The 22778-nt window shown below is 36.9% G+C and overlaps 1 protein-coding gene across 1 annotated transcript in view; it reads left to right on the top strand.

Annotated features, from left to right (window-relative positions):
* LOC149784914 (myb-related protein A-like) overlaps window positions 1-22778 on the top strand; it is an 85444-nt gene that overhangs the window by 3008 nt on the left and 59658 nt on the right. Inside the window, exons 2-6 of the mRNA XM_089978507.1 lie at window positions 4124-4256; window positions 5906-6058; window positions 11665-11768; window positions 11869-11997; window positions 14178-14411. Coding sequence (XP_089834633.1) covers window positions 4124-4256; window positions 5906-6058; window positions 11665-11768; window positions 11869-11997; window positions 14178-14411 — 753 coding nt within the window. The remainder of the gene's footprint in view (window positions 1-4123; window positions 4257-5905; window positions 6059-11664; window positions 11769-11868; window positions 11998-14177; window positions 14412-22778) is intronic.

Genomic DNA, 22778 nt, shown 5'->3' with positions numbered 1-22778 from the left:
TTTTGTTCATTTTTTAGTTTCGATCTTTCTTTCCTTAGCTTTTGGCAGTTGTTAAATATGTGTTAGGTCTTCTGGAACCTGGCAGTGGAAACAGAGTTAATGGGTTTGGGTCCTATCTACCGCCCAAAGCTGCAGGCAAGTTTAGTTTTTCCTGTGTAAATACTGTTTATGATCTTTTCATCGTTGTTAATGATGGGTGGTTTCCTAGTTCTGTTGCAGTGTTTCCCTTTACGCACATTTGTGCATCAAGGGTGCACGCTGGAGTTGATACAAAGGATTTGCATAATGCAATCAGGATTTATTTAATATCCAATGCATTGGACGAGGGATAGCATCGTGTATACTTTAAACATAGGCATTGACTGGTTCCCCGCTTTGCTCACTGCCTTGCACTCCTCTATTCATATAGTAGAGTGCAATGCAGGGAACATAAGAAACAAGGAACCAGACTAGCATAGGCAATGCTATGACAGAGTAGCTTTCCCTGATCTCATGAGCTCTTATGTGATTTCCATTGAGCTCAGCAAGTTGTCATCTAGATGTTTAACCTCAATGCTTGTTGCACTAGAAGGTGAGCTCCAGATTAAAACGTTGTGCACTAAGAATCATTAGTGAAGAAAGTGAAAGAAGCAAAACACAAAAAAGGTAACTGTGGATATAACTTTAATAAAAAATAGAGAAAATAATTCCCTTGACTGGAATACGGCACATCCATTAGGATTTCTGGTGTGACTTCTGATCACCTGATTGCAATGACTGCAAAAGTGAAAAGTCCTTTCGTGACAGGGTTTAAGAATTTTTTAAAATCTGCCCTTGTTCGCTGCATGATATATGTAGTACACATTATAACCCAAGACATTCTTTCACAACAATGAAATTTGTAAACTTGCCGAGATAAACATGTTATTTGGATTACAAAGTCAGGGGGGTCATTGTAGATTTTGTTGATTTTTAACTTTGCTGCAATAAAAGAAAGATCTTAAAGTTAAAGTATAACTTATTAGAAAGAAGATGAATCATTAGCCTTCTTGCTTGTTGGATAAATGTGTTCTAGGACGAAGTACAACGAAACGATGATAGTACACATTTTATGACAGGCAGTAAATTAACTGCCATTTGGTTAAAGATTTACACCATGCCTTGATAACTCGCAAACCCGCTTATAACGTGGGGTCAGGTGTGTATCCCATTTTTTAAATCAGAAAATACCCCAAAAATTGATCGGAATTTTTTTAACTTGGAGAATATCGCGATCAAAATTGGTAACTGAAACTTTGATGTATCGCTCATTTTATCGTCAAAAATGGAAATTTTAATCAACACTGAAATATCAAATGAAAAAATAGGTCATGCAGTTTTTTCCATTTTTTTCGGGGCCCAGAGTGGCCAAGTGGTCTAAAGTGCTCTTCGTTACGGATCACTGCCATCTCACCTCTGTCTGCGTAGATTCGAGTCTCTGATTTGGCCAATGTGGGTATGTGAGAAAGCTTGCCAGTAGCTTCTCGAGGGTTGGTGGTTCTTTCTGGGGATTTCCCAGGTTCTTCCTCCACCATTAATACTGGCTGCCATGTATAGCCTATCGTGTGCTGAAAAATGACACCATTTGACACCGCATCTTAAAAATGTCTCCACCAACACAGAAAAAGAAATGTATTGCACAAAAAGTAAAGTTTACTTTGGAATATACAAAAAATTTGTCAAAAATTCAGCCATCAAACACCGATATATACCATACTTTTTGTATGCAGTGTGCCACAAATTTTAGCATTTGGCATGGTGGCAGAGATGATGTGAGGAAGCACATTGGTAGCAAAAAGCGCATAGAGGTTGGGAAAATTAAGAACTCACAGCAGATTTCAGCTCTCGACGGAAGACCTGCAAACTATGAATGGTGAAGCATTGTTTGTGAGTTTTCTTGTTGAACACAATCTACCTTTATCAGCTGGAGACCATGTTAAACATTTGTTCCGACAAATATTCCTGGACTCAAAGATAAAAATTACTGGGCCCCCTCCCAGCTTATGATTATGATTTTTACAGTAACCTTGGAGTTGGGGTAGTTGCTTGGTTTTTTTCTGTGATCTTACTTTCCTGTATACAAATGATATCTGGCTTTGGAACTTGGTCTTGTAATTTAATTTTTAATTCATTAATATTATTTGTGATACCTCTACAGTTCCATTGCCATATTATTAGATTATTTTTAGTTGTACTGTTCATAATGGTATCTGGTTATTTTGTGGGGGGTTAGGGTATTTTAGATAGTATTTGTTTGATTTGGCCTAAATATAGCTCTATGATATGTTTGTTTGGAAATAGGCTGTTAATAGTTACTGTAATTATTTCTTGAATAATCTGTTCAATTAGGGACGCTGCTGTATTTCCCTTATTTATGTTTGATTTTTTTTATATCTGTTTGGGGGCCCCGAGTGGTCTAAAGTGCTCTTCGTTATGGATCACTGCCATCTCACCTCTGTCTGCGGCGGTTCGAGTCTAAGATTCGGCCAATGTGGGTATGTGAGAAAGCTTGCCAGTAGCTTCTCGTGGGTCGGTGGTTCTTTCTGGGGTTTTCTCGGGTTCTTCCTCCACCATTAATACTGGCCGCCATATATATCCTATTGTGTGCTGAAAAATGGCATTAAACCCAACAACAACAACAACTATATTTGTTTGGGGGGGGTGAGTATGCTTATCTTTAACCTGTTTGGATGGTGCTGTTGGTTTTGTCCTAGGTTTTTGTGGGTTTGGTCTTTGGTTTTGTTTGGATTGGAAATTTTTGTCTGTATTTTGGGTTACTGTTTTTTTTTTAATTGTGCTTCTTGGTTGAGGGCAGGTAGCTGAGTGACGTTTTTTTAGCTGCATGATAGGGCATAGGTTGGCTGTTCATCAGATCTATGATTTTGACCTCTCTGATTGCATCAGGGGATTGAGGTTTATGTTGTCCCCTGCAGTTAATGCACTTTGGTAAGGCCCTTTTGCAAGGTCCCCTCCCTATGTTGACCCCCGCATTGATTTTGACAGTTACACTCCACAATTGAGCAATAAATACCAAAATATCACTGCCATGCCTTGGCAGACATGCTGATTGCAACTGCACTGTAGATGGGCAGGATGACATTGATGATTGACAGTTGAACAGCCAATGAATAGATACTACCTATGGAAAGACTGATGTCAAGAATCAAGAGATCTGTTTTGATCATATACCTGGACCCAATAAATAATTTTGAAAGACATGAATACTTGGTAAATTTAGAAGAGTTTTCATTGTCTTCTTTATCCTTAAATATGAAAGGTTATCCTCTGAGGTAAGGACACTTAAATTCCTCATGACAGTCTTATCTGTTTTTACACCCCTCCCCCAAAAATACCGATTTACAATTAAATGTCCACATAATGGTCCTCGGATGCGGGAGGTCATGGGTTCGATCCCCGGCTGAGTCATGCCAAAAACTTATAAATATGGTACTAACAGCTGCCTCGCTTGGCGCTCAGCATTAAGAGGTTAGTGTTAGGACTGGTCAGCCTAGTGTCAGGATAATGTGACTGGGTGGGACATCATGCTGTATGTCTGCGACATGATGCCTCACTGCTAGACATCACTATAAACTGCCACACTGCAGACATTGTAGCGATATGACTGATGTTTTTAAAGGCCATTTTAAAAATCCAAATCACACACACACACTCAAATAATGGTCCATTCATGAGGCTGAATGTACATGTACACAACTAGGACAGTTAAGTTTTTATTGCATGTGTATTGTAAGGGACTGGTCATTTAATTTGTGCGGCTAGGTTGTTCTTTCTGACCTTGGTATTATTTCTTTCATTCATCACAGGATATATTTGTTTCATGTAGGAAAAAGAATGGCATAGAGTCCTACAAATCAGAGCAAGACAATTGTTTTCCTGCATTTACACCCTTAGAAAGTTAAATCTTCTCTCCCAGATAAAGACTTGACTTAAGTATATGTTACACAGTACTGAAGGCAGTGACCATTGTAAAGAATCATAAAATAATACCATCAGAAGATGATGCCAATGTCAGCTTGGGAAAGTTATTATAGAATGCAGTTTCTTCACTTCAGTAATATGATATATATCATTTAAATATTTTCAGCTTCACCATTAGTAGCAAGCAGTCATACAGCAGTGATGATGAAACTGATGATGCAGATAGTATAGAACAGGACCATGTGACTGGTATCCAACCCAGAAAGCTAATCAACCGAGGACGTTGGACAAAAGAAGAGGTTCTGTTAAATTTACTAAAAGCTGTAGTTTTATTGAAAAATCATGCAGACTGGTATTCTTAATGCCATTAGCAACCTGGACGACAATGACTGCCTAGCTTGCCAAGATGACCATAATCATTATTGGAAGGACTATACAAATGACTATAATTATTATTATTGGAAGGACTATACAGATAACAATAATCATTGATGGAAGGACTGTACAGATAACTATAATCATTGTTGGAAGGACTGTACAGATTGCATAGGTGAACACTTGGTGCTTGTTGGTTCCTCTGTTACAAGTGTCCAATGGCAAAAGTGTAATTTTGAAAAAATGAACTGAGAATTCCAGTTGAAAACCCAAATGCAATTTATATAGCAACTTTTTTGGGGGAAAATGTGAGTCACAACAGATGGGACATTTTCCTACCCCAAACTGCAAGTGTTCCTTTGAATCTAACAAATCCTCCAATTGTACTTATTATATGGGGGTAAGAGGTACATAAAACATTCCTTTGACAACTTCTACAAAGGTGGAGCACTGTCCCAAGACCATTTTCATAAAACAGTGTTCTACCAGAGTGTAGCTGTCAGCCAATAATTACTCGTGTGCACCCATGATAAAAAGTCTTTCACAATCTTTGTAATCAGCCATCTTGTTCAAAATAGAGGGAGACTTGATCCTTGTTATCATCTCTTGTTTAATATTTTGCACATTGCCAATATATTTAAATACAGTTTTGTATAATGTGCATTTCTTCACCTTCTACCTTAACTCATTTTGGCTACATATTTTCTTTCTACATGCCTCTCTGTCTGCGTCTGTCTCTTCCCCTCCTTCTTTGTGTCTGTCTCCTCCATTTCTTTCAAATCCACTTGCATGACTCACATCTGTATATCAATGTCCACATGTATATAAAGATCAAGTCTGCTAAATCAGCCCCAGATCTGTACTGATGCTGATTGACAGTTACATGACACAAATGGTGCAAGCAAATGTGTCTGCGACACACTAGTGTGCATTTTAGACACCGTTAATTCTTGCAGTTCTTGAGTTATGGTTAGCTCATGGGTTCATTTAGCAGCATGTACAGATTATTTCTGGATCAAATTGTACATTTGATAATTTGTAAATCCACATGGAATAACACAAACCCCTACCCCATGTGACCATTGCTAAATTTGTGTCTACATACTGATGTTCATGAGACACAGCAGCCAGCCCAATACGTCTGTTTGCTTGTTCTCATTTGAAAGTTTTGGTTGGCTGAATCTAGGGACACTCAAGATGAGTCACATGATCAAAGCATCTGAAATCAGTAGGTGACATCAGACCCCAAAACCACCCATCAGTATCAGTATAGGCTTTGGGTGCTTATTTATCAGACTAATAAAGATTGCTTTTGTGTGGTCAACAGAACATTCTTTATATGGGTTTGACTCTATGTGTGTAATATCTGTATACTATCATTAACAAATTAGTTAAACCTTCCATTTCCTGTTTACTATTATTAACAAACTAGTTAAACCTTCCATTTCCTGTTTACTATTATTGACAAATTAGTTAAACCATCCATTTCCTGTTTACTATTATTGACAAATTAGTTAAACCTTCCATTTCCTGTTTACTATTATTGACAAATTAGTTAAACCTTCCATTTCAGGATGAGAAGTTAAGACATGTTGTAGCCTATGTTCGTAACTATGACTGGAAGAGAATAGCCAGCTACTTTCCTGATAGGACTGATATTCAGTGTCAGCATCGTTGGCACAAAGTGCTCAATCCTGACCTGATTAAGGGACCCTGGACCAAAGAGGTAGAGTGTATTTCCTGTGGCAGACAAGTTTTCAAAAGTGAAATATAAATTTTGTATACCTGCAATATAGAAGGTATATTGGAAATTGAAGATTTTGGCAGATCATTTAGTATTGGAAATGGAAAATTTTGACAGATCATCAGATCATTTAGTATTAGAAATTGAAGATTTTGGCAGATCATTTGGTATTGAAAAGATGACCTCATTAAATTATAATAGTTTATTAACCAAATTTTAATCCAAATTCATAACACTTCTTCCTTACAAAGTATAGGCATGACATATCTTACTTTTCTGACAGCATTGTTATTATTTTTCGTATATTTCATATTCATATACATCTGCATTTAATTTTGGCTTTTGTCTCAGTTTCTCTGAACCTGTTGCATTAAAGAAGTGATTGTACAGGCATCTGTTTTTTTTTTTAGATGCTAACTTAAGTTCTAGCAAAGAGATTTCAACACAACTTGTTACATGTTACATGTGTTTCCTGGAGCATAGTGAAGAATCCTTTTGAATTTTGGGGTCAGCGACTCCAAGGTCAAGGTTGCTGTTATACAATTTTCTTTATGTCTCAATTTGGGATAATAGCTTAAGTTCTACACACCAGAATGAAAAAACAAATTATTACTTTAATAACATTAATACCCTAATTACTAATGCTGCATTGCTTTCCCTTTTGGGGATGCCAAGTCCCTAATCCAAGCTAAATATTCCCTTCTCCTTTTGGCAGTTTCAGGGTCAAGATATCCTTGTCTGAATCTTTAGAGCTAACTTACGGAATATCGTTCTGTTTTACCTTGGACTATGAAGGAAATGCACATGAATCAGGATGATCAATGAATTTTATCTTTGTTGTTGCCTTTAACCAATTTGTTTTCGTGGTCAAACATTGTTTTTCTTGCGTTGTTTGAGTCTTGGACCAGTCAAGCTTTTGGGATGGTCTCTTGTTCATCTTCTTACCTCTATCCATACATTAGGAAAAGTTTGTTATCACTTTTACTCTCAAGCTACATGAAGGTTTGCTATGAGACTTTACACACATTCATCCTATGATCTATTTTGTCTGAGATGAAAATGGAACAGCTTGAAAATAACATGAAAAAACTTATTTTGCTACTCCTCTTGAAGAGATAGTCAAACAACATGGAATTTAAGTAAAACACTTCTGATAATGGTACCGAATGAACATGTCGATCCAATGTCCAGTATACAGACATGATTTTTCTCCGTTTTAAAGCGGAATTCTGCTTTTCTCCCGACTTGAATCTGATTTTTCTTGATATAGTCCGTTTTTTTTTAAATCATCTCCAATCCGGTTTTTTAAAACAGTCTGTTTGGTCCCATTCCACAACGACCATTGTAACGTATTCGTTCCATATATTAGTTTTCCCACGACTCTCATAAAGAGTATTCTGATTGGTCAAAAGTTTAAATTCATCCAGTGAATCTTCGTGTAAAGGAAACTGATGGCAATGGAAAGAAGAAGCGTGCTTGCAAAAAATGGCGTCCCGAGTTGTTGAGAGACCATGACACGAGAAGTTAGATAAAGGTTTAAAAAACGTATGGAAATGGGAATGGCTGGAGCGAAAAATCAACGGAAATTTAGTTGGTCTATTTATAAGAACTTGCATTTTGTGACCTCTGCAATAAAGATATAAATCACGGAAGTTGTGGTTGGAAGAGTCTGGAACAGCACCTACAAAATAAGCTGCATATAGAAAATTTTAAGCTCATAATTTTTTTGCATGAGAGTACAGATGTAGCCCTCTGTCAGAATATGTGCACTGCATGTTGCCAATACAAGCTGGAGCTTGAAAGGAAAAAGGCTCTTATTGAGAATGAAAAGAACGATTCCACATTGAGCCAACAAAATCAGTGGTGACAAAAAAGAAGGCAAAAGAAATCTTTGACAAAGCCACAAAAAGAGTTCAACTGGCATATCAACAGGTTGTGTCCAGTGGAGAAAAAGACAAGTGAATGTATGGGGATTATTTGTATATAGGTGATGTACTTGGGTGTTTATTTTACAGATTTGTTATGAAAAGAGAGAAGTGTATATGTTGGCAGCAGACATTGCCAAATTATTAACTTAATTACGATGTGAACACTAACATGCACTTGAAATAACTTAAGCACCAATATTATTGGAGTACAAATTCATGTGACAATAAATATTGTGAAATTATTCAAGTTGAAAGTTTTTGGTAAGTTTGTTAGTTTTTCAAATGATTATTTTGTTATATATTATGATCATACGTTGCACCAGGAACAGCTTTTCATGACTGTAAAATGCATTTTTGGTCGGGGGCCTTTGGACACCTGGATCAGGGGCGCTGCCCCTTGAGACCCAGTTGGGGGAGAGCCCCCCTTTCAGGCTTTCAGCTTTTTTGTGGAAGACGAAAATCATGTCTGAGTATAGCCACCATGGCAAGCAGCTTGAAAATCTTGATCTTGCTACTAATTCTGAATGGATAGTCATATCATTAAAAAGAATTTCAGGTTATGTCTGTTTGGTCCTAAATGAAAATGGTACTGATCTGACATTCAGTATCATTGCCAAATCTTCATAGACAATGTGTGGGTCCTTTCCATTTTTGAAGAAAAGTTAATGGCTTCATTTCCAGGAACCTCCTTCCCTGTCATGGATCCTGTTTTCTTTTATCTAGTCCAGACTGGTTCATCTAAGAGTTGCACACCCTTCTACAGAAGGCTCATTTGAGAGGGTGGCAGATGACAAATGACCAAAGTCCAGGTTCTCAGATCTTTTTTGGCATTGAAAAAAGGCAGAAAGTTTTGAGTCTTCAGACTTTCAGCCTTAAATAAATTCCTTTGGGAAAAACACTTAAAAATGATGACTAATGCCTCAGTCAGGAATGCCATAAAAGCCATATAACTTTGGTCACCATAGGTCTGCAAGATGCATATCTTTATATCCCCATTTTCCCACCAGGTAAAGCCTCAACTATGGTGTATTTTAATTTCTGACTCATCCATTTGGACACAACTCTGCCACAGAACCTTTAGTGGCGTGATGTGGGTAATAGCAATTAACTTGAGAACTTTAGGGCTCCCTATCTTCCAGTATTTTGATGACTGGTTGATGCACAGCATCATTAGAGATACTCTCCTGAGGGACTTGTTCCTGTTGGTCGAGGATGACTTGCTTGGATCTGATTCCTAACTTACAGAAGTCAGATCTGATCCTGCTTAGGAATTTCATTCACTAATGGGGGGAGGGGGTAGTGTTCCCCCAAACTAGATTACTCAGATGTTTGCCCTCATATCAGCCAGTATACCTTTCTTGTCTTGCCTTTACTACTCCTGGGCTTAGATCATGGTTTTGGACCTAGTTCCCCTAGGGAGACTACATTTATACCTTCGCCAGTTCCTGCTTCTTAGAAACTGCGCAAGACTAGGAGGCAATCAACTTCTAATGTTATCAATACCAAATGGAGAATCTTCATCAATTGTTGCAGTATGAAATGTGTTGATCTAAGCTTTAACTCTTTAACTTTAATTGCAAAATTTGTTTTCATTAAAAAAAATAATGTTCTGTATCTACATTTAGGGTTATAAGGCAATCCTTTCTTAAACATTAAGTTCTTTATGGGTTTGGATCCTCATCTTTCTGAGCTCATCAGGTATTTTGAACTTCAGAAAAACTGGTATCTCGCTCGTTAATGTCTATGTGGAACCTTTTTTGTTTTCTTTAGCCGTTATCAAAAACCCTTTATGAACCTGAGTGAAACTTCATTAGAGAGTCTTTTGATTAAGACTGTTGTTCTGCTCACCTTTGCATCAGTGTGGAGAAGTGAAATCCATGCCTAGTTGGTGGAAAAGGATTGTTTATTGCTTAGTGGCAACCATGGTTTAGTTTTCCCAGACCCAGTTTTCTGGCTAATAATTGACTACCTTCAGTAGCCCTTGTTCTGTTAAGATTCTCAGTGTTGGAATGATCAAGATAGCCTTGTTTGACCAATTAGGACATTAAGGTGGTTTATTCTTTTACTTTAAAAGGAGAAGGAAAGGTCTGTATTGTTTCTATCTTGCTATAAAGGGTTCCTCTGATACATCGACGACTACTATTTCTAGGTGGATGGTCTTCACTATCAAAATGGTTTATAAGTCCCTTATTGCAGTATTTCATGAGAATTAAAGCCCATGGGGTTAGGGATTGCTTGATTCACTCCTCCTTGGATGTCGTCAGGTGAGCGCTATCTTTTGATCTCACTCTGCCGTTTCATCGTCAGCACATCAGAGCAAAAGCACTTATTTTTTGTGTCTAATTGTGAAAGCAGAACACATGGCCAAGCGATTTATAATTCTTCTGTAGGAAATGCTCCTACAGTAAGGGTAAGTTCATACCAGTTTTTTCTTTTGTTGAGGCCATCAGCCTCTGTTCTAACTGGTAAATTTAACAGTGCATTATTAGCAGTTACTGTATTACTGCTATTATAATGTATTGGTGAGGGGACACATTTGATTATGTAATAGTTACCTGCTACTACTGCAGTGATTACCTCCTTCCTACTCTAATGTCCTGTATTAATCCGAGTCAAAAGATGAAGATATTCCGTATGTTGATTGTTACTAAGGAATCAAACTGAGATTATGGTCATTCTGGGCCTCTATTTACTAATTGGAGTAGGGAGTATTTCGCTTGGATTGGCGACTGGACATCTTGGGAAAGGAAAGCAGCGCATTAATAGCAGGTAAATTTTACATGAGTGCAAATATTTGTCCCCTCTTCCCTCCCCAATACATGTTTGGTCTTAGGAAGAACTCTGTGGGTTTGGAGGTAAGTAGTTCCAAGGTAAAGGCCACTGTTGCTCAAAATAGTTTTTGCTTGTACTTTTAATTTTTGGATGATAACTTGTTATATGCTAACATCCTATATATGGTTGTTTAAAACCATACAGTACACTAAAGTATATTTTCGTACCTTCCCAAATAATTTAGGCTGTATATCTTTACAGCTGCTTACAAAATAATAACTGTTTGGGCAAAATTTCATGCCAGGAATAAATCCCAAGTGGGTGAAGATTGATCTAGGAGTAATTTTAAAACGATATTTGTACATGTGGACTCAAGCATGCTGCAGAAAATACAAATAGCTAACCTCTTAGGGGCATTCTGTCATGTCCCATTAACAGCATTTAAGTTACATGATGTAAAAAAACGTTTTTTCCTTCTCTTTCCTCAGCAGTGTGTTACCAAGTCTTGTGTTTTTACTCTGATGTCCATATTGAAAAATGAAATGCTTAAAAATGTACATTTAAAAAATATATCCTGAATAAAAAGTTCCAACAGAATACATATGCAAATTAAATATTTATTTTTACATTCCTTCTTGACAGTGTAGTACTGCACAGGTCTTGTGACTTTTTAAAGTCAAAAATACTTGTTGTTGAATTGAAATTTCAGTTTCCAACACAGTTATTAGTATTTTATGTTACTATCACCCGCTCACAGAATTTTGTTTTTAAAAACCCACCAAAGCAAAACAATGATGATAAATTTCAATGTGTTTACAATAAGAAATATTTTTAGTTTTAATTTTGTTCTTCTGTTATAATTTTCCTACTCTATATTCGATTCAACAGGAAGACGAAAAGGTTCTGAAACTTGTCCAACAGTTTGGACCAAAGAAGTGGACCATTATTTCAAAGTACTTGAAGGGAAGGACTGGAAAACAGTGTAGAGAAAGGTGGGTCACTCCGAGTACATGATCCCTGAACATGCATGTAATTATTTACTTTAGATCTTGAAAATGACTTGAATAATTTATTTGTGCAATGTGTTTTTAGGTGGCACAATCATCTAAATCCAGAAATAAAGAAGTGTGCCTGGTCAGAAGAAGAGGATCAGCTCATTTATGAACTCCACAAGAGATTTGGCAACAGATGGGCTGAGATAGCCAAGTATTTGCCAGGAAGGTAAGTACAGATGGTCTGAGATAGCTAAGTATTTGCCAGGAAGGTAAGTTACAGTGCAGGCTCAAAGTGTAATGTCCAGGCTAGATCTTAACCATTTAATTGCTTCTTTGTGTAATTCAGTGATAAACTTTGGTATAGTCTTAATGTTCATTCATGGAGGCTTGTGGTAAATTAGGATGTTTAAGGCACAAACTGAGATCTCTGTTGAAAATCAATCACAAGAGTTAGCAACTGCATGTGCCAAAATATAAGTCATAATCTGAACTTGACTTGCCAGGGTTCATTTTTTATGTTTGTCATTTATGAATTGCAAGCAGCTTGTGCTTTGCTTGAGTGGGTTTTGTTTTGTTTTGTTTTGGAATGGTGACGGAAGTACTATTATTAACTTTCATTGACTCTGTGTGTGTGTGTGTGTTTGGATTTTTAATGTAGCTTTAAAAAATTTTCAGTCATATCACTACACTGTCTGCAGTGTGACAGTTTATATTGATGTCTAGCACTGGGGCATCTTGTCGCAGACATGTAGCATGATGTCCCACCCAGTCACATTATCCTGACATTAGGCCAGCTAGTCCTAACACTAGCCTCTTAATGCTGAGCGCCAAGCGAGGCAGCTGTTAGTACCATTTTTGTAAGTCTTTGATATGACTTGGCCGGGGATTGAACCTGTGACTTCCCGCATCCAAGGTGGACGCTTTAACCACTAGGCCACCAGAGCAGTTTTTGACAGTATGTAAGTTTCTTCAACACTCCACCAGCAATAAAGTTATCATTGAGATATTCCATGAAATGTTCATTATGAAGCTAGAATTAGACTGGATCAGTAAACTTGTGATTAAGACATATTTCTTTAAAAATTACTTTTGGTTAACTCATTAGCCCTGCGTGCCATGAGGTCATACCATACTTTGGAGCTGGTACTGTTGTCATTATTTATAATACACCAAAGTGGGTGGTATGTTAGAAAAGTAGACAGATGTGGCTCTACATTGATACCAAATTATTTTCGACTCTCAGTACAAAATACAGCAGGAAAACATCATTTTTGAGACCTGATTTTGTTTGGGCCAAAACTTAACGGTTGCATGAACCAGAGTTTTTGTTTGGATTTCAGACATTTTGGCCTGAGATCTAAAGCAGACCAGTGAAAACTGTTTACTAACAGGTCAACCTTTGCAACAAGTAGGATAAGTTTGAGATTTGAAGTAAAAATGGGGTCAGGACAATGAAATGATGGTCCAGTAGGGAAAAAAAAGTTTTACCCTTCTGCACATTTGAGCTAAATAGCCAATTGAAAATAATGTCTTCAGTACAACTAGACATCTGGCTAAATCAAAATCGCTTGGAGGCAGATGTATTTAGATGTATTCAGAAGTAACCCATAAAATGTTTTCTACCCCGATTTGAGGCAAAAATGACAAGATTCACCAAGTGTTAATATGTTTGTAAGCAAAACAAACTACAAATCATTAACAAGGTCAAAAGTAGTTTTTGTAAGCTACTTGTCCCAGTGTCTGTTTTAGGACTAGAGGTGTACTTTATTATCGGTTTACTACTGTGTTATTTCCTGTGGTATGCACCAGGGTACTTTTTCATTGTACTGGTACTTCAATAGTGTCCATCATTAAGTAATTATGGAAATTCCTGAGTAATCATGTCAAGGATTTAATTTTATTAACATATTTTCATTTTTCAAGACAATATAATTTAATTTTCTTACAAAACAGTTTATTGTCAAAAATTAAGTTTGAATAAGAGAAATAAAATTATATTTTTGATCCTTTAATCATATGTTTGACACGTATCATGTGGCCAAATGGGATGATGTGAAAAGATATTTAGGGAAATTCAACTTTTTGGAAAAAATTTCGAATAAAATCGTTTTGTGTTATATGCAAGCACATGTCAATGTGTTAAGTACACATATTCCTTTGCAAAACTGCAAATCATCCTAAGATTTTCAGGAGAGCAGATTTTTTTTACATAATTTCTCATGTCCACTAAATATTTTCTTAATTCAAGTTACAGTTCTCTGTAAAAGGTAAGGAACACTGTGCTGAATGCCAGATATACCTTGCTAAATTGTCTCTTAACTGTAAAGAATATTAAGATATTGTATGAATATGCCTGAATGTAGAATGTTGTTGGCATTCCATGATATAGTGTTTTATCTTTTTAAGAACTGATAATGCTATAAAGAATCACTGGAACTCCACCATGAAGAGACGTTATGAGAACGAAGTGGAAACAAGTGCCAGCTTTGAGCTGCCTTTGGTGTGCACTCACCCCTATACCCCAAGTTCCAGCAGTAACCTTCAGGGGATTCATCCAGTTCAGCTATTTAAAAATAATATTGATGGCAGTCAGACGGTTCAGATTCCACTTTTTGGACAGCCAGTCAGCACTACAGCATGGTAAATTTAGCTTCTTTTATGAGAAATACTTGTGCATTGTGGTGGCAATGATTTGACCTTGTTTTTTTTTTGATACATTTGTCCTAAACATCTTGACAAGTTTACACCATTGTGCCAAACATCTTGACAAGTTTACACCATTGTGCCAGAGATTGTAATCATGTTGATCATCACATCTACTCTTTTCAAGAACTGTTAGCTCTACTCATTCCCATGGTGTTATTGGTATAGCTAATATTTTTGCAACAATTTTGTCATCGGCAGTGAATTTAAAAAAATTTGTTTATGTACATAGACCTGTGTCATGTAGTTTAAAAGAGGAATATATTTTAATGCTATCTAAAGTGTAGTTGTTGAGGATTAAAATGTGTTGATTTAGAAAAACAGAATCTTATTTTAAATACATACGAGTATTTAATTAAACTTGACATTCCCTATTTGTTTTTGTCCTACCTTGCACGCTCCAGTAATTATATCCACCTTTTATGTCTGGGTCTGTGTACCGTATTTACCGTATATGTTGGGACACCGTATTTGTTGGGACACCATAAATTAATTTTAAAAGTAATTTTTTTGTGCACTGTATGTTCTGGGACACATCATTTTTTTCGAGTCGTAAGTTGTGGGACACCATTTAAATCATTCGAAAATTACATGTCGGAAATTGCACTCCAACTGAAATTTTATTTTAAAAAATATAAAACTGTATACTTGACATAAAACTCTTCAATCCACTTACTGCAGCATCTCATCAACACAACCCTTCTCCTGCACACGTACGATCTATTATTTTGGTACATGAATATATGTTTAGCTTTCTCGTACCGTGAAAAAATGTTAGAGACAACACACCACCTAAAGCGGAAACTGCAAGGACAAAAGTCAGATGTTTTCAAATCTGCACTAGTCTTGCTAATTCTCACACTTTTGACGCTCATCTTATAGTCAGTCCATCCAGGAATGCGATCAAAGTACACATGAGTTTTATCCATGTTAATGATCATATTGTCGGCGAAATGATCTATTCATCACGTGATTTTATTTTGCTCCAAATCTTCAGGATGATGCTGGGTCATCGATGTTCGCGCACGAAGCATTATATTGTAAACTTTAAAAACTATTCCATTGTTTCACTTTATGTTAAAAAATGTCATGAATACTGGTGAAAAGAAACCCAAGTTAGCTTCCATATCTCGGCCGTCTTTGTTTATTCGAAGCTAAAATATAAAAAATCGGCACACGTAAAAGAATCCAAGTCGGCTTCTGAGGTCAGCTTGCTTTGCAATAAAATAATCTTTGTATTGATATCCTTTAAAAAAAATTCGGCTTCCGAGTCCAAAGTCGGCTTGCTTTATGATAAAAATAACCTTTGTCTTTGATGGCCTGTCGGTAAGTTCAAAGAAGTTTACTGTTGGCTGCCAGCTGTGTTTATTTACCACCAGGGCTTCTATGTGCTTGGTATTTTTTGTAGTAATTATTAAAAAGGTGCACTGATGTTTGCGGATAAATAGTAATGATACTTTTGTAACCCGCGCCGGCGAAAAGAATTTTAAGTCATGATTTTTTTTTTTTGGTTGCGAGATACTGTCATACAGTAGACCTGGATAAAAATTATTCTTGGCTATTTTGAACCTAACACCATACCATGCGTGAATGGCAGTTGTCTTCAATATATCGGTTGATTATTTCCCTCTCGTTTGCGAATTCATCGACATCTGTGCACAAAGCACTATATTGCGTCAAAATTTGTTCCATTGTTTCAATTTATTTTTAAAATTCCCGTGAATATAATTGAAAAGGAACCCAAGTTTGCTTCCATATCTCGGCCGTCTTTGTATATTAAACAACAAAAAAAATATTAAAAAATCGGCTCACTTCACAAAATCTAGTCAACTTCCGATGTCGGCTTGCTTTGCAATAAAATAACCTTTGTACTGATATCCTTTACCACAACAAAAAAAAAGTAATCAAAGTCGGCTTCTGAGATCGGCTTGCTTTGTAATAAAAATCACCTTTTATTCTTTGATGTCCTGTCGGTAGGTTCATAGAAGGAGTTAACTGACTGCTGCCAGTAGTGTATATTCTCCACCAGGTCTTATATGTTCTATGTGTTTGGCATCTGTGGTTACAATTAATACACAGGATCATTGACGTCTGCGGGTAAATAGTAAGGATAATTTTGTAACCCAAGCTGGTGAAAAGATTGTCAATTACACTTAAGTGAATGTGTTTTCAAATGATCATTTTTATTTGCGACATACTGTCATACAGTAGACCTGGATATAATTCAATCTTTATTATTTTGCATCCAACACCGTATCATGCATGAATGGCGTCTTCAAGATATTGGTTGGCTATTTCCCTCTTGTTTGCGATTTTGTTGGCTCCAGTTTTCAGTCAGATAACATGTTCAAACTTTGGAGCACAACCACACACAATTGCTTCTCAACGTTCATGTCAACAACGTGGTGTGTGGTATCGGACATAATTGATACACACTACAGTATGGAATCCTACGCTTATGGATTTCGTGGAAATATTTTATTCTTAAATGCTCATGTTTGAAAAAAGGAATAAATGATAACACAAGGTTAGTTTCTTTCTTTTTATTATCAGTTTAACGTTTTATTTATCTATTTTATTGCAACGTGCAGTGGGGTGGGGGGAAGCACAAATGCAATGCAATTTTATTTCGTTTCTTAAGTCTTGGGACATATGACCAAAGTGAAAAAATGTTTCACCATAAGTTCTGGGACAGGAAAAAAAATAATTATTTTATCATGTCCCAACATATGCGGTAAATACGGTATATATATTTGTGCTTTCTTACACCATAATACCAAATGTCATTGTGGCCTATTTTGCTTATCCAATCATGTACACTTTTTGTTTCACATCCAAACTTGGTAAGTTTCTGCAACAGTTGCTTCCAAGGTGATGGCAATTTTCAGCATGATTTATTGAGGTGTACTACTTGTAAAGTTATTTGTGCAGATCTTTATTTGTACACTTCTCCTTCGAATATGCTTCTTGATCACATCGGAATATAAAATATTCCTTGCACCACCTCACAAAAGTGAGAGAAAACAAAAACTTCCCCTTGCTCACACCAAGTGGTACAAGTTTATAAGTTTTTTTCTATTAATAAATATACATTGTTCAATTTAATTGCTTATGTGGACTTGATCTCTGCGATCTCTGGCTGCATGATTCTACACAGCAACATTCTAACAGAATGTATTGTAGTTCATCTTGTTCACTCACTTCCTATTTATTTTGTCATGTAATGTGGTGTTTGTTAATGCAGTCGGATATAAATTCTTTTCTTTATCTTGTCATTTCAAAATAAAATAATGACAAAATATGTTAAAAGCAAGACGTTTGCATCATTGAAGAATCTCGTAACTTGTTTCTCACCAAAACAATAATAACAGCCACATCTTTGCTGTCAGATTTGACATCTTTGGTGATCTTCAAGGTTGTATGGAAGTGTGGCAATGAGCATACACGGGAGTCAGCGGCCAGAACAGCTAAGGTGATCAACAGGGCAACCCACCATTCAATAGCGAATGCTTTGACTTCTTCCGCTGACCTATACCTTATGCAACTGGATGCATGTTTACAGCTGCCGTTACTCAGGCTACAATTTGCCCTGGCCCTGCAGACCACTCCTTTCTGTTGACTTTTGGTATTCAGTTAGAGGTCATGTTGAAGCAGGCAGCTTGGGAACTGCAATTCTGCCTTACAAGCCTTCTCTGACCCATCCTCAAAGATCGAACGAGCAGAAATGAAGGGATACAGGACCATTTGCTGTATACTTCCAAAACCAGCCTCTGTCTCAAACCTACATATGGAGACAACCTGCTAATCATTCTCAGAGGCAATCTTATAAAGGGAATAGGAGACAACCACCTATGGACAGCCTTGCAGTGGGTGTCAGACTCTTGCACTTCCTAAGTGCTTGATCGATCTTCATCCACAAAGTGAGTGGGCAATCCAGATTGTTTCAGAGAGGCTCCAGATCTCATCACACCAGTCACATCCATTTTGTCCTACCCATTCATGGGTGAAGGACACTTTTACAGCAGGTAATAAGGATGCTTATTGAGAAGCAGGAGGTGAACATCATTTGGAATCTACAATATCCAGGGTTCTACTCAATATTTTTTTTTCACTGGGAAGCCCATTGGTTTACCCAGGCTGATCATCAACTAAATCAGTTTTTACTTCAACCAAAATTAAAAATGGAGATGGCAAGACATGACAGATGTATATTTTTACATTAAAATTCACCCATCCTTAAAAAATATTTCTGGTTTCCATGCAGGTCTTTATCAGTTCTACAGTCTCCCTTTTCATATCATGGTACCAATTGTTTTTCCATATACCTCAATGCTAATGTTTTGTGAAATAAATATGCTTTCTATCCTGCCTCAGCATGCATGACACACACTGTCATAGAGAACAATCTTAGATTGTCAATTTGACATGGACAAAACCAGGCACTCCGTTGCATTTAAGAGAGATAACTCTGCTGGAACTAGATAGGGGTAAGAGTTATCTAGTCACAACTGACACATTTTCAGCCATGTGTGCCACATTTTTAAAAAAATCATAAAAAATACAAAATATGATTTAGATTTAAATTAACATAATCTCACATGTTGCCAAGAGGCTTAACTTTTTTTTAAAGCCTAACAGAAAGTACAATTCTTACATAATGCACCAATCATAGCTAGTGTTGTTTATTTCTGAATTCAATGTTCCCTACACCTTAAGCTCCACCCACCTGGGGTCCTACAGTTGGTACCATTATACCTATATGATTTGAGTATTAGTTCTTAGGCCTTTACAAAACTAATCAACTTTGTCATCTCTTTGTTCCTTATGACCTTATCTACTTAGATTGCAGCGTACTTGGATAAAATGCACCAGATACATGGTAAGTTAAGTTAAACTTAAAGGAAGTAACATAAACTTAAGGGAAGAAACAATCTCCTACCCCTTGTAAATCATCTCAACTTTCTGGCCAATTGGGAAAAGTGCGATCATTGTCCATCACATTGGTTTGTCCATTTGGGTATGGAAATTTCTCACCTACCACAATTTTTTGTGTCTTCCACATCTTCAGGTTGTTCAAATCGTTGAGCTCACCAAGTCCATTTCCATCAAGAAATTAATTATAGCCATGGAATTTGTGCACCTCCTTGGATTATTCAATGCAGCAGTGGACCTAATACCACTGGGTTGCCTCTGTATGCATCCTTGCTGAGCTGCCCTTTGTCACTGCTGCTCGATTACAGGGTCAGTGTAAAGAATGTGATAGTATCATTCCTGGGTCTGTGGCACAACCAAGATTGGCTCACAAGAAGAATTCCCCTGGAACAACCCCTACATGACATGACTGTGTGAAGGGAAGCTAGTACCCATGGCTGGGCAACCTGTCTGTTGCTGGGCTTGGGCACTCTCAGTAGCCAGTGTGATCCACAGGATGCATGTCTTCAGGGCAAGGTCATTCTCATAATTTCTGACAAGTTGGTGGTAGTGACAGCTCCTTGAAACAGGAACAAATCACCCCTCTGCTTTCTGGTGTGTGTGTTCCATTGTTTATGAGCATATCATCAGCTTTATAGTGTAAGCTCAATCCTCCCACTTCACTTACAATTGATAAATTACACCATTTACAGTAGTTAACATACACATATCAGATTCATTTACTATAAGGTACTGGTCATGGATGGGGTGGGTGGGGCTGTGATTTTCTTTTGGGCTGAAATATTTTCTTTTATCTCGAGATAATTAATATTTTCTTCCAAACAGTATGGATATATTATGGTATTATTTCACTTTAAACCAAAGCAAGATATTTTACCATCTATTGACAGATGGATGGAAATTAAACAAAACTGTCAGGCCTTGCTCCAGAACATTAACTTGTTGATCCTTAGAAATGGTTCAGCTCTAGAGGTTAGGGCTATCACTGTATATTGAGTCTTTCATATTAGTCTTCCCTGGAGAATGTCCAAAGAGCCATTATCTGGCAGTCACTTCACCTTCTCTTTGTTCTACCTTTATTTGATGTCACATAGGGCATTAGACCTGATATGTCACACAGGGCATTAGGCCTGATATGTCACATAAGGCATTAGGCCTGATATGTCACACAGGGCATTAGGCCTGATATGTCACACAGGGCATTAGGCCTGATATGTCACACAGGGCATTAGGCCTATGTCACATAGGGCATTAGGCCTGATATGTCACATAGGGCGTTAGGCCTGATATGTCACATAGGGCATTAGGCCTGATATGTCACATAGGGCATTAGGCCTGATATGTCACATAGGGCATTAGGCCTGATATGTCACATAGGGCATTAGGCCTGATATGTCACACAGGGCATTAGGCCTGATATGTCACACAGGGCATTAGGCCTGATATGTCACACAGGGCATTAGGCCTGATATGTCACATAGGGCATTAGGCCTGATATGTCACATAGGGCATTAGGCCTGATAGTATAAACCCACTACAGCTTTCAGATCATTCTCCAGTTTGAACTAAAGCACCTTACCGACAACAAAAGATGTGTTTTTTCTGACAGACAGTTAAAGGGACATCAGCCTCCCTCTATTCAGGAATAGCAGGTAATATATTACTGCTATTAAATGTAGTGGGGGTTAATTTAACTTTAATTATGTAATACTTACCTATTGTTATTATTACCAAATTTCTCTTCTCCCACTCTGTTCTTATGTTTTGTTTAGCATCTGTCAAAGAAGAACAACATTTTGAATAACTTAAGTAACTAATATATCAGACTGGGACTATGTTTATCTTTGTTATAGGCCTCACATTACTAATTGGTGGAGGAAATTTCACCTTGAAAGCAATGTAATAATAACAGGTAAGTAATGTAGTATCATCAGTTTCGTGGGGGACCAATTTTCGTGTTTTTTATTGTTGCCCAGAACCACGAATTTATATCCCCAATGAAAAATGAGCCATGTAGGATGATGCCCATCCCACCCCACCCCGTTTTCTTACAGTGTTTCATTCTTTGAGATCAACACAGCTACTAGCATTTGATAAATCAAGGTCAATATTGTAATCTGGTAATTAAATATTAGCTTTTACATGTGTTTGTTTTATTTTTTATTTTAACCTTTTGAAATAAGAGTTATAAATCATTTTATATTGTTTCAATGCACATGTTCAACAAGGTATCCGATAGCTGTAATTTTACACTCAATGACATAAATCGATATGTGAGGTAAGTAAGGATTAGGAGAAAATAGAGAAAAAGCATAAGGTATTCAAACAATAGAAATACCGAAAATGAAAGAAAAATAATACAAAATAACAGTATATGAAAATTAAATTTAATACTTATTCAGATCAATCTTTCATTCATTACAACTGTTGTTGAAACATTTAAATCCTTCTGAAAGCACATTTCATTTTATCCATACATTTTTAATCCAAAAGAACAACAATCCTGTAAAATACTATAACTATTTCTTGAAACACTATTATTAATGAAACACTATGTATATACACTAATTACAGCAGAGTATTAAAGCTCACACTTCACAGATTTTTGGACAAAGCCACTGTATCAACATCGTGTCAGTCAGGTCTCATGGTACTTACAAATGCTTCTCAGGTAAATAATCCCCAAATTGCTGAATTAAACAAGTCCAGCTTTCTCAAAACCAATGATAATTAGGTCTGATCTTTCACTCATTGTCACGTGAGCTTCAATTATCCATTCAGCGTGAATTGGCTTGATGTGGTTGTATGGTTTACTAATACAGTAGTCCTCCTCTTGAACGGCCCCCCTCGACCAGCGGCCACCCGCTCCTTACAGCTAGAATCCGTTGGCACCGACAAGTTTGTGTTCAAAAGTACCCCTCAAGAAAGGCCACCCAGCTAACGTGACCAGCGGCCAGCATATTAGTGCAATAATATAAAATTTACCCCTCACAAACGGCCGTATTTTATTTTGATATGTATACAGAACCAATATTTTATTCATAATGTGTGTTAAGTAATCCGATTTATGTTTCCCGATGTCAGGTTTTTGTTATTGAAAGAAGTGTTGACTAAAGTACGTGTACCACTAAGGGTAATATTATATCATTTATGCCTCACGAGAACCACATTTATTCCATAAAGCCGAGAAAGACTCAAATTTTAATCCATACAAAAGGGTAAGTACATGTAATCCAATTAGCCTTACTGCTGTGTTATCATAAGATGTCCGGTTTAGTCACTCTGATAATTGTTAAGATTACAATTATTGAACAGTAGTAACAGCTGAGAAGTGGCAGTATCGATGTACAATACACAAGTCAGCAGGAAAAT

Source organism: Sinohyriopsis cumingii, chromosome 13 (assembly GCF_028554795.1).
Source record: "Sinohyriopsis cumingii isolate HCF-2022 chromosome 13, ASM2855479v2, whole genome shotgun sequence".
NCBI lineage: Eukaryota > Metazoa > Mollusca > Bivalvia > Unionida > Unionidae > Sinohyriopsis > Sinohyriopsis cumingii.
Note: the sequence above shows the minus strand (reverse complement) of the source record. Positions and strands in the feature narration are given on the sequence as shown.